The sequence below is a fragment of the Prionailurus viverrinus genome, chromosome C2 (genome assembly GCF_022837055.1).
Source record: "Prionailurus viverrinus isolate Anna chromosome C2, UM_Priviv_1.0, whole genome shotgun sequence".
Taxonomy (NCBI): Eukaryota; Metazoa; Chordata; class Mammalia; order Carnivora; family Felidae; genus Prionailurus; species Prionailurus viverrinus.
Window position 1 is genome coordinate 7310788 of NC_062569.1, and position 16189 is coordinate 7326976.

Consider the following 16189-nt stretch of genomic DNA (forward strand, 5'->3'; position numbering starts at 1 on the left):
TCTATTTTTTAACTCACTGCTCCAAGTTCTGCCATTAAGTATTGCTCCAAAACCCTCCTCATCTGCTAATGGGTAATGTTCTTGCACATTATCTCATACATTTCCCAATCTCCAAGAACATGGGAGGGGGTTTGGAGGGGCTGGGGGGCGGGGCAGGACTCTGGGTTCCAGGGTTGGGAATGTGGCGGGAACAGATACCGAGGAGGAAAAGCTAGAAGGCACTTACCACGCTTGAAAGCCAGCCCACTTCTTCTGAGCCCGGAACCAAGCCCACATACCTGCTGGTGGTAGGGCGGCCAGCGGGCAGGGGGCTTTCACTCTGGGCCCCCATTCCCAGAGTGGCCAAGAGCAGTCTCTGAAATACGCCAATCCACTCTGTTTCTCAAAAGCAGAAACCCTTGCCCTCTGGGGGAAAATGTAGCTGTTCCTTTAAAAAGAAGTTTCAGGGGCACCTGGGTGACCCAGGTAGCTGAGCGTCTGACTTTTGATCTCAGCTCAAGTCTTGATCTCACGGTTGCGAGTTCAAGTCCCACGCTGGGCTCTGCACTGGGTGTGAATTCTAGTGAAAAATAAAAGTTTCAGGGCGCCTGGGTGGCTCGGTCGGTGAGGAGTCTGACTTCATGATGATCTCACAGGTCATGATCTCACAGTTCCTGGGTTCAAGCCCCGTGTTGGGCTCTGTGCTGACAGCTCAGAGCCTGAAACCTGCTTTAGATTCTGTGCCTCCTTCTCTCTGCCCCTCCCCTGCTCATGCTCTGGCTCTGTCTCTCTCTCAAAAATAAATAAACATTAAAAAAAATTTTTTTTAAAGTTTCTACTTAAAAATAAAAGTTTTAGCTTAGATATTGACACTGCACAAAGAAAATGAGCCTTGCCCTTAGAACGAGGGATAGGAAAGTTTTTAACAATCACCAGCCAGATTTGTATATGTATTTCTACATTTTTTAAAAACATTTATTCGTTTTTTGAGAGAGAGGGTATGAGTGGCAGAGGGGCAGAGAGAGAGGGAGACACAGAATTGGAAGCAGGCTCCGGGTTCTGAGCTGTCAGCACAGAGCAATGCGGCTCGAATTCACGAGCTGTGAGATCATGACCTGAGCCGAAGTCAGACTGAGCCAGCCAGGTGCCCCTGTATATGTAATTTTTTAATGTTTATGCTTTGCTTAATCCCTTCTGGAGATAAAGAACTACTTTCTTGCTGTTCCCTGTGCCTTAATAACACAGAAATGAAGCCTTAAAATAACAGCATCTTGCTCCCTAAATTATAAGTATCTTTCCTGACCTACATTTCCCCCCAGTGGAGAATGAATGCTAGAAAGTAGCAAAAATTGTCATGAAAAGTTATTCTGCAGGTAACCAGGTACATTGAAGTTGTGTGCCTGCTTTTTTCAACAGGAGTGTCAGGATCCCAGTAGCAATACTTTCCCATGTCTCTCCCAGACAAGGAATGATGGGAAGGTGGGAGACCATAAAGGTTATTCCCACAGTCCAGATGAGAGATAAACCATGATCAGAAACATCCAGACCAGCGTGGTCCAAAAGAAATGTAGTGTGAGCTACACGTGTAATTTTAAATCCTAGTAGCCATATTAAAAAACAGAAAAAGTTGGGGCGCCTGGGCGGCTCAGTAGGTTGGGTGTCCAACTTTGGCTCAGGTGATGATCTCACAGTCCGTGAGTTCTAGCCCCGTGACGGGCTCTGTACTGACAGCTCAGAGCCTGGAACCTGCCTCGGATTCTGTATCTCCCTCTCTCTCTCTCTCCCCTGCTCACACTCTGTCTCTATCAAAAAATGAATAAATGTTAAAAAAAAAAAAAAGATGGAAGCAGCATGCAAAATTAATTTTAATAATATGCCTAACCTGATATATCCAAAATATCAGGTTAATATAATAATAATATAATTATTATAACGTAATAATATAACGATTATTAATAAGTTATTTTACCATATTGCTGTAAGTCTTGAAATGTGGTGCACGGATTACTTAACAACACTGGTCAATTCCTACGCTACATTCCCAGCGTTCAAGAGGAAACGTGCGTCTGCCAAGACAATAAAGTGTTTAACGGAAAGTTATTCCACACTGCTTCCGTTTTTTAATACAAATTAACTAAAATTAAATACAATGTAAAATTCTGGTCCACAAGCACACGAACCACACTTGACGTTCAATAGGCACGGAAGGCTACAGGCTACCTTTTGGGTGCAGGGCAAGTCTCTACTGCAAACGAGCTCAGCTCAAATCTCGCACCAGACCTTGCAGCTGGAGGGAGGCCTCCGCGCAGACGCGCCTTCAAGCTCAGGGAAACCGCGGGCCCTGAAGTTCTGGACGTCTCCGCTAGGTGGCACTAAGGCGAAGCCGCTCACCCGCTCCAGACCGGCGGCGTCCAACCCCGGAAACGAAATCCCACGGTTCCGTGCAGTTCCTCCGGCTTTCTCCACCCCCTCCCCGGTGCATCCTGCCTGTTCTGGGGTCCAGAAGCGTGTTACAGGGCGGGATGGGCGGGAGAGCAGAGCCACGGCCTCTGCGGAGCGAGTGAAGAGCGGCGAGAAGTTCCCGGGGCGGCGCGCCTAGCCACGCAGGGGCGGTGGGAGCGCGGGCCCCGGCCCCGACGGGCGCGGACCGCAGAGCCGCCGCCTGACCGCGTGGCGCCCCACCACTGCGGCCGCGTCACCCTCGCCCCCCGGGGTCGCCAGCGCTGGCCCGAGCTCCCACTGACGGCACACTGAGCCCGGCGCACTTGCCGGCCTCGTCTCCAATGATTCAGAAGTCACGCCCGGCGCTGCTGCAGCCTCAAGATGTCGGAGACAGGGTGGAGACGCTTATGGTAAACTGCGGGGAGTGGAGGCAGGGGTTGGCCGCTCCGGGACCGCTGGCTTGTGGCGGGGATGGGGGGGGGGGGATATTCTGGAGGTTGCCAAGGGTCAGCGGCCCTCTGGGAGCCTTTTCCGCTCTCCAGATGCGCGCAGAACAGGTTGGGGACGTGGCGCAGGAGGGATGGATTGACTAAGGGAATTGAAAAGGGTGGGGCGAGGGAGGGGAGCAGTTGCAGCCCTCCTTAGGACAGGCTGGCGAAGGTCTCGCTGATGTTTGTTGTCTGGGTAGAGTGGGCAAGGAATTGCCGGGGTCTTGAGGGTGTCGGCGAGTGTGCCCGCGCGACACTGAACGACGTGAGAGCGCTACCGGACGTTGCTTTTGAGTTCGAGTCCCAGAGTGACCGTGGTGGGGAGGGCGCTCGGGCAGGTATTTGGACCGTCGCAAAGACCGCGGGTAGCAACAAGCCTGAGAAGAGGTGGATGCTGGAGCGACGTGGGTCCACTGCGCCCGCGGCTCGGGCGGGAGATCACGGTCTGGGCCTCCGCTTCCCGGCCGGGGAACTAGAGCGGCGGGCCTGGCCGCGGGGCCACGCCCCCCTGCGTCTGGATTGGCTGCAGTGGTCGTGCCGCCGGGCCTCCATTGGTGGAGACGGAGGCGGGGCCGCCGGGGTTACCGCTCGCGGGGTGTGCAGGCGGGAAGCCGCGTGGTTTAGCGCTGGGAGGGGCGGGGGCGCTGTCCGCCCTCACCCTGAGGTTGTGGTTTCGTCTACCAGCTCTGGCGGGCGGGGTCAGAGGTGTTTTGTTTCGTTTCTTTTTTAATCCTTAAAAAAGGCCACCACTGGGGTTCTGCATCTCCTTTCAGCTCTGACCTCGAGATCTGAATTGGATTTACGATTTAGTTTTTTAAAGGGGAGTAAATTGCTTGGGGAATCTACTATCTAAGTACTTTTTTTTTTTTTTTAACGTTTATTCATTTTTGAGAGACAGAGACAGAGCACGAGCGGGGAAGGGGCAGAGAGAGAGGGAGACACAGAGTCCGAAGCAGGCTCCAGGCTCTGAGCTGTCGGCACAGAGCCCGACGCGGGGCTGGAACTCAAGAACTGCGAGCTCATGACCTGAGCGAAGTTGGATGCTCAACCGTCTGAGCCACCCAGGCGCTCCTATGCTTATGCTTTTGTGTACTGTGTATCATTTGGTTGTTTTTGTCCCGGTTCCTCAAAAAACCAAATTGTTACTCCTTGTTGTTAACTTGAATAACTTGAAAAGAAAACCAAACATGCCTTCAAAGGATGTGCTTGCCATAGGACAAGATCTTAAGCCTATTCAAATGAAAAGTGTAAATTATGGTTGGTTTTTTTTTTTTAGTTTTTTTTTTTTTTTTAACATTTGTTTATTTTTGAGAGAGGGCGTGTGTGAGTGGGGTGGAGGGAGCAGAGAAGGGGACAGAGAATCTGAAGCGGGCTCTGGCCTAACGGCAGAGCCGGAGGCAGGGTTCGAACTCACGAACTGTGATATCATGACCTGAGCTGAAGTCAGATTCTCAAAGGACAGAGCCACCCAGGTGCCCAATTCTGTTTTCTGGTTTTTGTTTTTTAAATAATGCTACTACGTGTGTGTGTGTGTGTGTGTGTGTGTGTGTGTATGTGTGTGTGTGTGTTTTAACTATTAGAGGTTAGTTTATACTGCTGGTATATATTTAGCATCTGCTGTGTGCTAATGGACCTGGAAGTTTACAAAGTTAAAGAAGTTATGGACTCTATTCTTCATTCAAATATTTATTAAACCAATAACATCTCCAAGCTTTGTGCTGTGAAAATAAAGACATAAAATAGTTGCTACAGTGGGGAGAGGGGGTGTACTTGGAGCATGCATGTGAAGGACAGCAGCCTGAAAACAAATTCCGTACAATGCCTGCGAGAGCCTTGGGGAAGCCGCACCGAGAACTTCTCAGAAGCTGTAAGCACCTTGTCATTCCTATGGCCTTACTGGAGCAAAGGGCTGAAGGGAGCCTGTCCTGGGAAGGGGCGGGCTGAGCCTTATCCTATGGAATTGTGCTCAAGGGAGAGCCATATGCAGATTTCCTGTAGATGACATGACTCATCCATTTTTGGCTGTGGGGCCCCATTTTGACTGTGCACCAGGCTCGGTGGTCGGTGCTGGAGGTACCATCGTGAACAGGACAGCTAGTGGCCTCTTCTGTCCTCGACCCAAGGGAGGTGGGCTCAGGTGCAGTGGAAGTATTGGAGGAGGAGCCTGAATTCCAGTGGGGGGCAGGGATTCGGGGCTTTCCCACAGCAGGGGAGATCTGGGCAGGGGCCCCCCCTCCCCGGATGAATCAGAGGCGAGAGGAGCTAGATGGGGTTTTCCGAGGCCAGAGGAAGGCAGAGGATCCCTTCCGGCTGCGCCCTACGCAAGAGGGAGGAGGAGGCTGAGAACACAAGCCAAAAAGGAAAGCAGGGGCCCCTCGATTCATGGAAGGCCTTGTAAGCCTAGCCAGTGGCTTCAAACCCTGTGACTTAGGACACATTCATAACCGCTGTGAGCTCCAGTTCCGTCTGTAAAATGGGTTTAAAGATTTAGCTTTTCAAAGGGCTGTGAGATCTTGAGGTGCTATGCACAGATGCCTCATCCAGTGCTGCTCCAGTTCAGGGGAGGGTGGCTTCGTAGGGTTGAGGCTGGAGGTTGCCGAGGAGGCCACTGAGATCCACGGGGGCAGGCTCTGGGGACACAGAGGGTCATCAGCCGGACTCAGTCCTGAAGCAGTCGGTACAGCTAATGGGATTTTGGAGCGGTGGTGGGGTCCGGAGCTGACGGCCAAGAAAGATTTCCTGAGACATCTTCAGGGCAAAAAGGCGCACCGGAGCCTGGAGGCCTAGCTATGGTCAAGCTAGGGTTGTTTTTCCCTCCAGCAAAGTGTTAACATCTTTAAGACCGCAGGGAGTTCCTGGAGAACTCTGCCGGCCTCAACTGTCAATGGGCTGCCGGTTATAAGGAAATTTAATTTTATCTGCCATTTCCTTCTGCATTTGCTGAGGAGTCTTCCGCGACTCCCAAATGTGCTGCTGGGATATCTTGTGGGGTGGAGTGGGGGCAAGAGCTTGGGCAACAGTTGGCTGGGTTTCCATTTTGGAGTGCGAGCTGTAGATACCTGGGGGCGTTTGGGGGAAGTGCTGGGCTTGGCCGTGGGCGTCGGTGTGCGAGGCGCGTTGGGTGTGGGTGGGGTGGCCCCCGAGGGGCTGTGGCTGGAGGAGATAAGAGGAACCACCACCACCCTGGCTGAGGGAAAAGGCCAGGGGAGCCGAAAACCAAGAGGCAGCCAGCTGTTTGAAATGTGTCCCAGAGGAGGCCGAGTAAGAGAAGGCCCAGGGTGGGAAAGGGATCCTTGGTGAGCGCGAGAGGGGCACCTTTGGCTGGATGGCAAGTCGTGGGGGCTGAGGGGTGACCAGCCAAGAGGGAGGGGAGGTGGTGTGGCCATCAGGCTGGAAAGACGGGGGTTCGAGGCTCACTGCCAGGCAGAGTAGAGGATGCCAGTTGTCTGTGCCCTTTACACATGGCTTCCAAGTTATCGGAAGGAGCGGGACACCCCTTCTGGCGGGACAGGGAATGGTGTGCCGGCAGACCGGTGAGGTATACATTTTGCTTGGTCGTACGTGTTGTCTTACTAATTCTGTCACCCCTTCGATATTTTGCAAGCCGTTTGAACAGAGTTATAACCTCCAGTATTTATCACCTGAACTAATTTCGTCTCTTAAGTGGGTTCAGTTATCATGGGAGACCTGCTCGTCTGCTAGAAACGTGGGGTGATCTCTGTCCCCTGGGGGACAAATAACCACAGGTTGCAAACATTTTCGTTCTGGGTTGGTGGCTCTGTGTGTATAACCGGTGACTTCATCTTAATCGCGTCTTAGGGCCACAGCGTACCATCTATTGAAAAATAATAGTGCAAATGCCATTTAATGAGGAGAGAGAAGGAAGGTCTTTTAGGATGGAGTTTGCCCAGTGTCTCCTTTGGAAAAGAGGGCTTTTCTTCCGTGGTTGGGTTTTTTAAAGTGCCTTTGTCACACATTTGTGATCGAGTGGATTCTGAGGCAAGCTGTGAGGCCTCTAGTGTGTCGGGCTCAGAGGAAGTACATCTAGCCCTTGCCCCTTCTGGTGGTGCCTCTAGATTAGCCAGCGTGTGCGACTGTCCTGGTTTAAAGGAGAGCCACCAAACCCGGGGGTGGCTGCTGGTCTTCTGCACTGTCTGTGATCTGCTTAGGCGGCAGGGAGATGCGTGGATAGGAGAGAGAAAGGGAAAGCTTTAAGTTAAGAAGGTTCATAGGTTTTTCAGGAAGTAGCCCATGTCTTACATTGAAACTGAACTTGCGGTTTCATTTCTCTGTCTTGCTCCTATAAATATCTACAGGTTTGATAACCAAGAGACCCCGGTGACCTTGGTTCAGACACTCCCCTTCAGTTGACTTTGCTCTGTGAAGATAAGGAGATGGCCAATAACTTGTCTCTAGCTAGACCGAGGGAGGTGTGGTTGGGGGCCTGATTCACAGATGAACGTGGATAGACATTGCTCCGCAGGATGTTCCTGGCTCCTTCTCAGCACTAGGGCTGGAGAGATCCCAACAGCAGGATATTATGTTCTGCACAACATGCCAGCTGTTCATTCCTGGGAACACTTTTCCCTTCTCTGAAGTGGGAAGGTAATACAGAGCAGCACCGGACCGTTTTCTAAGCCACCCCTAGAGAGCAGTTGACTGGTCTCGGGTGGAGAAGGCTGAGGCCCCTGGCGACAGAGTTGCTGACCCAGCGTTCTCTTGCCCTGCAGCTGCATCCGGTGATCAAAGCTTTCCTGTGTGGCTCCATCAGTGGGACCTGCTCCACCCTCCTTTTCCAGCCCCTAGACCTCCTCAAAACTCGCCTGCAGACTCTCCAGCCCCCAGCCCATGGGTAAGGCCTGCCCCTGCCCCCCCCCCCCCCCCCCGCCCCATTTCTTTGAGGAACTGGTTTCAACAACTTCTCTCAGACACCGCTGCCTCTCAGCGATGTTAAGTCAACGCCCATCCTGCTGGATGCTTCGAGAGAAACGCAGGCCAGGCCCAACTTTTCACCCCACCTTTTCTTCGACATTTCCTGTTAATTGAATGGGGGGACATTCGCATTTTCTCGTGCTAGCCTGTAATGTTTTAACTGTGCTGTCTGGTACCAGACGTGTGGGTGGTTTTCCGGAAATAATACAAATGTTAAGTGTCTCTTTTATGCCCCTACTGGGCCTGGCACTGTGGGAAGTATACGACACGCATGTAGAATGGGAGGTCATCCTTCCAGTGTGAATGCACAGATCGACGTGGACGCGCCAAACCACCAACGTAGCCGAACTCGGAGTTACCCCAAGAGGTGTTGCCGAGACTCCCGAGCGTTCTGAGGAAAGAAGTCCCGCAAAGCAGTCTTTGGGTGGGGAGCTCTTTTACGAGGATGGGGGTCTAAGTCATTTTTTTTCTTCTGTGTCTCCGTTCTGTCTGCTTTCAGATCCAGGCGTGTTGGGATGCTGGCTCTTCTCTTGAAGGTGGTTCGCACGGAGAGCATTCTGGGCCTTTGGAAAGGGATGTCTCCTGTAAGCTGCGTTTTGGGTCCTCTCTTGGCACCCTTTGCTGTAATAGCCAGCCATTTCTCATGCACCTCACGTATCCTCTCGTTAGGATAGGTGAGCGTCCTACGAGGTCCTCGGTTGGTCTCCTGCTGCTAGCTCTGAGGGCTCAGGGAAGGAAATGGGACGTCTGTATGCCCTTTGGGGGCAAGCGGCAGAGCAGATGCAGCTGGTGCCCTCAGCTGCCAGCATGTCCTTGTCCTTGCCCTTCAGAGCACGCAGGCCACACCTGCATTTCTTTACCTGCCGGCTTTCCTGGCCCTAGGAAGTCACTTTGCCGGAAGTGCCAGGGAATTAACGCTCACCCAGGCCCGCAGCAGCCCTTTAGTCGACGGAAGATGACACTGGATACTTAAAACTCTCACTCACCCTCCTCAGATGGCGGGGTAACAGGGAGGCGCCCTACACCAAGATTCCCAGAGTTCCCCAAAGGGATTGAGTTGCCCGGGGCAGTAGTGGCTTAGGGAACACGCCCTTTGTCGGCCGCCTTCCCGCCTGTCTCTCACTTCCCCTTTCTCTTGGTGTCCCGCCGCACCTTCAGTCGACTACTGGCACGCAGACCTTGGCCTTGTTTTGGGAAAAGCCGGCTAAGACGGTGGTGTCCTACCGTGTCAGCCTTTGACTTCTTCCCTGCCCCCCCCCCCCCCCCCCGACGTTTTCTGCAGTCCATTGTGAGGTGTGTCCCCGGCATTGGTATCTACTTCGGCACCCTCTACTCCTTGAAGCAGTACTTTCTGCGAGGCCATCCACCAACCGCCCTGGAGTCGGTCATCCTGGGCGTGGGCTCTCGCTCAGTTGCAGGGGTCTGCATGTCACCCATCACTGTGATCAAGACCCGTTACGAGGTGAGTCTGACTGCTCTGGGCCTCAAGGCTGGGTAACCAGAGGCACTGGGCCGCCGTCCGCTGTCCACCCCCGATTTAGAATGGAAAATAGAGGCTGCTGTGGTCAGAGAACCCAAGCCACGTGGGAACCAGAGCCCCCGGTGCCCCGGTAATGCCACATACCCTGGGGTCGCGTTGGTTCATTACTGCAGCCCGGGACGGCCCTGCCAGCCACTGGTCCTGTGCCTCCCTTGCAGAGCGGGAGGTATGGCTATGGGAGCATCTACGCAGCCCTGAAGAGCATCTATCGCAGCGAGGGGCACCGGGGACTCTTCAGCGGCCTGACAGCAACACTTCTGCGTGACGCACCCTTTTCTGGAATCTACCTGATGTTTTACAACCAGACCAAAAACATCATGACCCACGGTACGGACGGACGAAGGTGTGGCGGGGAAGAGAGAGCTCCGGGACCGCAGATCCTCCCTGCCTCCTCTGCCGTGCGACACTGTTTAATGTTCTTAGCAACTCCAGATTCTTGGCAGAGTTTTAGGAACTGAGCCACGTCAGGTGCTGGGATGCAGTGGTGGTCACGATAGACTTGGTCCCTGCCCCCTCCAGTTTAGAGCCTCTTATGGCAGAGTACTGGTAGTACTAAAATTCTTGAGTGGGGTAGGCGGTGAAGTAAAGCGTGTTTCGCAGAAGTCCTGCCATAATACTTTGCAGAGTTACCCCATCTTTAGATTGCTGGGTCCTGCATCAGAAGCTTTGGAACAAGACCTGGGAGTCTATTCCTCAAGAAGCAGTTGGTGGGATTCTCATCAGACAAGTCTGGGAAACGCCAGTAGGGTAGGAGCTGGAAGGAAAGTACCATTTCACCTCCATTGCTGTGTTCCCAGTTAAGAGTGGTTTTGAGCCTCTGTTGGGGTGGAGAGAAAGGTGCCAAACCTCAGGCGTCCCGGCAGACCCACCCCACCAGCAAGCTCATTTGGATACGACAAGGACACAATCAGTGGGCAGCAAACGTTCACCCAGGCGGAGCCAGGTGCTAATGGAAACACGTTCTGTGGCATGAACCTGTGTCCAATAAGGGGTCTCTGGATAATTCGAGAAAGGATACGCAACCAAGGTCACGTCAGTGGGAAAGCTGGCATGCCATCATGACAGTGGTGATCAAGTACAGTTGGGGTGCTTTTTAGGAGGCTTCCTGCTCCGCCCAAGGCACCGGGGGCCGTGACACTGCAGGTCACAGCCTCCTTCATTTTGCCATGGAAAGTTAGGGCAGTAAGGAAGCTTGGATGTACACTTTTGATTTCTCTATATGTATAATTGTTTATTCCCATCTGTTTAAGAGCAAGTTGCAGGAGGGATGCCCCTTTACCCTTAAATATCTCCATGTCAGGAAGCTCATGACATGGGTTTGACCCACTGTGGGCGATACTAACTTTTTATCACTTGGACAAGATAGTGTCTCCACTGAAAACTCACTTTTTCTTTTGTCATTTGTAAGCGTCTCAGTGGGGGAGATACTTGGAGTCTGTATACATCTATATAAAACACCCTGTTCCTTTCATTCATATGTTTTAGCCCGTGATTCTTGCCCGAATGAATTATGATGGCGATAGTTGTAAAAAAAAAAAAAAAAAAGGTGAATTTTAACTCCCACTACTCCATCTACACATAGTGTACCTTTAAATGTTTATTTCTTAACCTTGTCTGAATCTACATCCTTCTAACTTTGGGGAAGGATTAGTGGTCAACTTAGTAGGGATACTTCCAAGTTGAGCGTGGGATTTATTTGTAACCGAATGTTGCCTTTGTCCTATTTCAGACCAGTTGGATGCAGTCCTTATTCCTGTTGTAAATTTCAGCTGTGGGATCTTTGCTGGTATTCTGGCCTCCCTGGTAACTCAACCTGCGGATGTCATCAAAACTCATATGCAGCTCACCCCAATGAAATTTCGGTGGATTGGCCAGGCGGTGACCCTCATTTTCAAAGTAAGGCTATGGAGTAAATATTGGCTCTTACTGGGGTTACGGCTCTCTCTAGAGCAGTATCTTGTGCCCTTTACACATTAGAATCACTTGGGGAGCTTTAAAAACGTCCCCACTCCCTGGGGCGCCTGGGTGGTTCAGCCGGTTGAGTGTCCAACTCTTGATTTTGGCTCAGGTCATGATCTCACAGTTCATGAGTTTGGGTTCCACACTGGCGGTGTGGAGCCTGCTTGGAATTCTCGCTCTCCGTGGTTTGCATTCTCTCTCTCTCTCTCTCTCTCTCTCTCTCTCTCTCAAAATAAATAAATAAACTAAAAAAGAAAAGTCCTCACTTCCAGATCATAATCTGGGCTGGTGATATCTGAATGCCTGGGAGCAGGTGAAGCCCGGATCAGTAGTTAAGTTCCCTAGTGATTCCAAGGTGTTGCCAAGGTTGAAATCGCTGCTAAAAACCTATGGTTGGTTGTGGGGATTTTTTGGTGGTGGGTGGGGGAAACTGACTACATTAGGACAACCAGTTATATTTGTTAAACTTGGAATTGCTGGGCTCCACCCCAGACCTATTGAATCAGGTGAGCAGGGAGGGTCTAGTCATCTGATCAAGGACCTAGGAGGAACCAGAGTCCCCAAAAAACCGCACAAACACATTATTTTGTTTCTAGAAATTTGCTCTAGAGGAGTAACAGGCGTTTTGTCTCTAATTCTTATATTACGAAACTATGGAAAGAAGCTCCCTCCAGGCAGACAAATCATCATAAAGGCACCTTTTCCTCTAGCCTGGAGCCAGGGCCCAGGGCTTGGCATGCAGACCGAGGTCTGGGACTCAGCCGCCAGCTGGCACTTGGTGCCTCTGTGAGCTGTGTAAGCTGCACAGCGGTATAGGCAACCCTTGATGAAGATTTTCAGCCGAGAAACGCATTCCCCTGGATAAAGCAAGAAAGCTTCGCAATATACCAAAAAAAAAAACCTTTTCAAGTTCATTGCCTTCTTGGGTCCATTATTCATACTCTTTTTTTTTTTTTTTTTAATTTTTTTTTTTTTTCAACGTTTATTTATTTATTTGGGACAGAGAGAGACAGAGCATGAACGGGGGAGGGGCAGAGAGAGAGGGAGACACAGAATCGGAAACAGGCTCCAGGCTCTGAGCCATTAGCCCAGAGCCTGACGCGGGGCTCGAACTCCCGGACCGTGAGATCGTGACCTGGCTGAAGTCGGACGCTTAACCGACTGTGCCACCCAGGCGCCCCCCATTATTCATACTCTTGGCATTATCTATAAAAGTCTGAAAATGAAGACTCAACAATGGGGTAACGGAGACCCTCGCTCTTGTGTGCTAGGGGTGTTCATTGTATTGCCGCTTTGCTTCCAGAGTGTTGACGTTCATTTTCCTTGTAGGATTATGGGCTACGTGGCTTCTTCCAAGGTGGCGTCCCCCGGGCCCTCCGCAGAACTCTGATGGCAGCAATGGCATGGACAGTCTACGAGGAGATGATGGCCAAGATGGGCCTGAAGTCCTGACCGAGAGGGGCCTGGGGACAGATGGGCTCTGTTGCCTTGCCCGGCTCTTGCCAAGGGCTGCTCCGTCTCACTGTCCCGGAGTTAGAGGATGTCCCGTCTGGAAAGCCAGGCAGTTACGTCACCTTCCGTTACCCAGTTTGAGTAGAGAATAGATGGGCCCGACTCAAGCCTTCAGGATCTCCCGAAAGAGGTGTTACTGATGCGTACCGCGCGCTAGGGAGTTAGGAGAGGGTTTGCCCATCCTGCAGGACTTCTTAAAAAGGGGTTTCTGGAGGGAGCTCTGTCAGGTGGCTCCGCTTCACCTGCACCCACCTACACCAGGCTGCCGTTTGGCTCTGTCCTTGGGCAAGGAATCGCACCGCCAGAGAATCCGCGGACTGGCGCTGCGGCTGAGGCGCTCCAGTGGGGGAAGCCCATCTGCTGGGAGAGGGGTCCTTGTCATCAGGCTGAAGGCTGTGTCCGGGGTGCTGTTAGGACGAGGGGAAAAAAGATGTTGTTACTTAACTGGTGGTTACTTAATCACCTGGAGAGCCTCTAAAGAAGTGGGGACAGTGGCTTCTTAGCCTCTAAGTGTCCAAATAACGTTTTTTTGTTCTTGGCCTCCGCCCCGTTTTAATTCTGAATTGTTCTGGCATTTTTTTTTTTTTTTTTTTTTTTTTTTTTTGCTGCTGCTAAAATTCACGTAAATAAAGTGAAGCACTTTATCACTGACAACTGTTTGGAAAACCTCAATAGTGTCCCCTCTGTGTTCTAAAATAACCAAATTAATCCAAGGCGGCTGGCTCTTGACCCATATAGGTCCTTCGACCTAAACATCTTTTAAAAAGCTTTATTTCACACATTGTACCATCCCCTCATTTCAAATAAACCAATCCGTGATTTTGGGTAACTTCACTGAGGGGCTCAACCATCACTACGGATCCGTTTTAGAACACGTTCAGCCCCCAAGATCTCAGATTTAAAGATCTCATTCTGAGCCCCAGCCGCTGGGAGCTATTGATCGCTTTCCGTCCATCACTTGCCTTTACTGTGCGCTTCCTATGAATGCAGTCGTACAATTTGTAGTTTCGCATCTGGTTTCTTTCGCTTAGCGTAACGCTTTTGAGGTTCATCCATGTGGCACGTTCAGCACTGTCCTTTGTTGTGCGCGTGGCCACATAACATCGTACTATCCATTCCTCAGTTGAGGACTACTTGAATTGTTTCCACTTTGGGGCTCTTAGGAATAATGCCACTGTGAACGTTCACGTACAAGTGTTTGTGTGGACCTAGCTTTTCATTGCTCTTCTGGAAGTATGTGCCTAGGAGGAGAACTGCGGGATCATGTGGTGGCAGTGTTTAACCGTCTGAGAAACTCCCAGACTCCAGACCATCCTCCGTTCCCACCAGCAGTGCGGAAGCATTCTGATTTCCCCACATCCTCCTCCACATGTTATTGTTTATTTATTGTAGCCACTCGAGTTGGGTACCCAGGCTTTTCTATCAACTTTTCAACTTCGGAAGGAGCCATACGTTTATCCAGACAGCAGAAAGAAGATTGGTCTCCTGGTTAAGGATACGGGCTGTGACCTAGGTGGCCCAGATGGAAAGCCTGGTTCTCTACTTATTTAGACACACTTTGCAACTGTTCCTGTAAAGCAGGGATCGGGATATTCCCTACCTCCTAGGGCGATGGTGAGGGTTAAAAGAGCAGATGTTTCTGCTGCATTGTGGTAGGTTCCTGGGGCTGCACAACCAGTGACCAGAAATTGGGTAGCCTCTGGCAGAAATTTGTTCTGGAGCCTAAGAGTCTTCAAATCAAAGTGTCAGCAGGGACATAATTTTCTCTGAAGGCTCTAGGGGAGGACAGTTGTGGCTTCTGGTGGTTGCTGGCAATTCTTGACACTCGTCACTCCAATCTGCCTCCGTCTCCACAAAGCCTCCCGTCTGTCCATCTGTCTCTGTGTCCAAATTTCTTTGAAGGACACGAGTAACTGGATTCGGGCACACCCGACTCTAGAAGGACCTCCACTTGATTATATCTGCAAAGACCCATCATCAAATAAGATCACATTCATAGGAACACAATTCAACCTGTGATGCGTATAAATTTAATGATGTTTATACTTTAGGCTTTAGGTTGAAATGTCCCATTCAAGGGGCACCTGGGTGGCTCCGTTGGTTAAGCTTCTGACATCAGCTCAGGTCATGATCTTGCAGTTCGTGGGATCGAACCCCATGGCCGCTCTGTGCTGACAGCTCAGAGCCTGGAGCCTGCTTTGGATTCGGTGTCTTTCTCTGCCCCTCTCCTGCTTGTGCTGTGTCTCTCTCGCTCTCAGAAATAAACGTTAAATAAATAAATAAATAAATATCCTATTCAAAATAATGGAGGAGTGTGGGAGAGGGCAGAGGAGGATCCTAATCTCAGTGACCCTGAAGCCACCAAGGCTTGGTGACCTAGGTGCGGGAGGCCCTGTGCTGGGGAAAGTAGGAGGTCACGTAGGACAGATGTGTGCTGGGACAGGAATGGAACGCAGGCCAGTCACTACAGGCCTAGGTATAGTGTCTGCCTCCTAAGAACTTGGGTCCTGAGTTAGGGTGTTCGGGTCATCTTTGACCCTCATCTTGGGCCCGGGGAGCCTAACTCGTCAGTGGGGGACCTGCCAAGAGCCCCTGGGAGGGGAGGGGCAGAGGTGAGGCCCAGAGGTACAGGCTTCCCCCCAGTTTGCTCACCTTCTACTTGGTTGGTGAGTTTTGGCCACCAGAGGCCCCTTCCATGCTCATTTGTTCTTTGGGGGCAAATGAGGTTTGGAGGAACAGTCTAATTTTCTCTAAACATGGGGTAAAACTGGAATTTGCCCTTAACCCTGATTCCAGAGGGATGTGGTCCTGGACATCTGCATATTCCAGGCCCCAAGAATTTGTCTTTCCTGCAGTCTGTCACAGCTATTAAAGTTTGTGAGTCTCAGCTGGCTTTGGAAACTCTGCCCAGTGCCTCTTTAACAAGTTGACTTGTTCTTGGCTGCCTCAGACTTCAAATTATTTAGAGGCAGAGCTTTGTGGAAGCAAACACTTGTCTGGCCACTACAGATAAGGCCTAGTAAGGCATATGGGCCCAAAGAGGACAGAAGCAAAGATTTCAAGCTGCTGTTACATTCAGTTTCTATAAATATATAAACAAAATATTTAAACAAAACAAGCAAACACAGAGTAGGGCAAATGGTACATTGGCCCTTCATTCGAATCACTGAGATGAAAACCGACGATCAGGATTTTGCCACTCTTGTCTTTCCACTTTCTCCTTTATGAAAGCAGATTTCAGACATCAGGCTATTTCACCCTTCCCATCGTTCATCTCTAAAAATCTGCAGCTCTAAAAATAGTGGACATGTTTCTTACATAACTACAATGTTTTTAT

The 16189-nt window shown here is 51.0% G+C and overlaps 1 protein-coding gene across 6 annotated transcripts; it reads left to right on the forward strand.

The window, feature by feature from the left end:
* The first annotated feature begins 2352 nt into the window (after positions 1–2352).
* On the forward strand, positions 2353–13458 carry SLC25A38 (solute carrier family 25 member 38). Of its 6 annotated transcripts, none has more exons than XM_047875959.1 (7): positions 2372–2831; positions 7640–7761; positions 8341–8425; positions 9124–9303; positions 9495–9708; positions 11111–11277; positions 12670–12926. In XM_047875959.1, the coding sequence occupies exons 1-7, from the start codon at positions 2763–2765 to the stop codon at positions 12790–12792; spliced, it is 960 nt and encodes a 319-aa protein (XP_047731915.1). In that variant the 5' UTR covers positions 2372–2762; the 3' UTR covers positions 12793–12926. The 6 variants fall into 6 exon arrangements, with proteins under 6 accessions (XP_047731917.1, XP_047731920.1, XP_047731915.1 ...); XM_047875960.1 differs by having other exon boundaries at positions 2376–2831; positions 9540–9708; XM_047875963.1 differs by lacking the exon at positions 2372–2831 and adding an exon at positions 6094–6205.
* The last annotated feature ends 2731 nt before the right edge of the window (positions 13459–16189 follow it).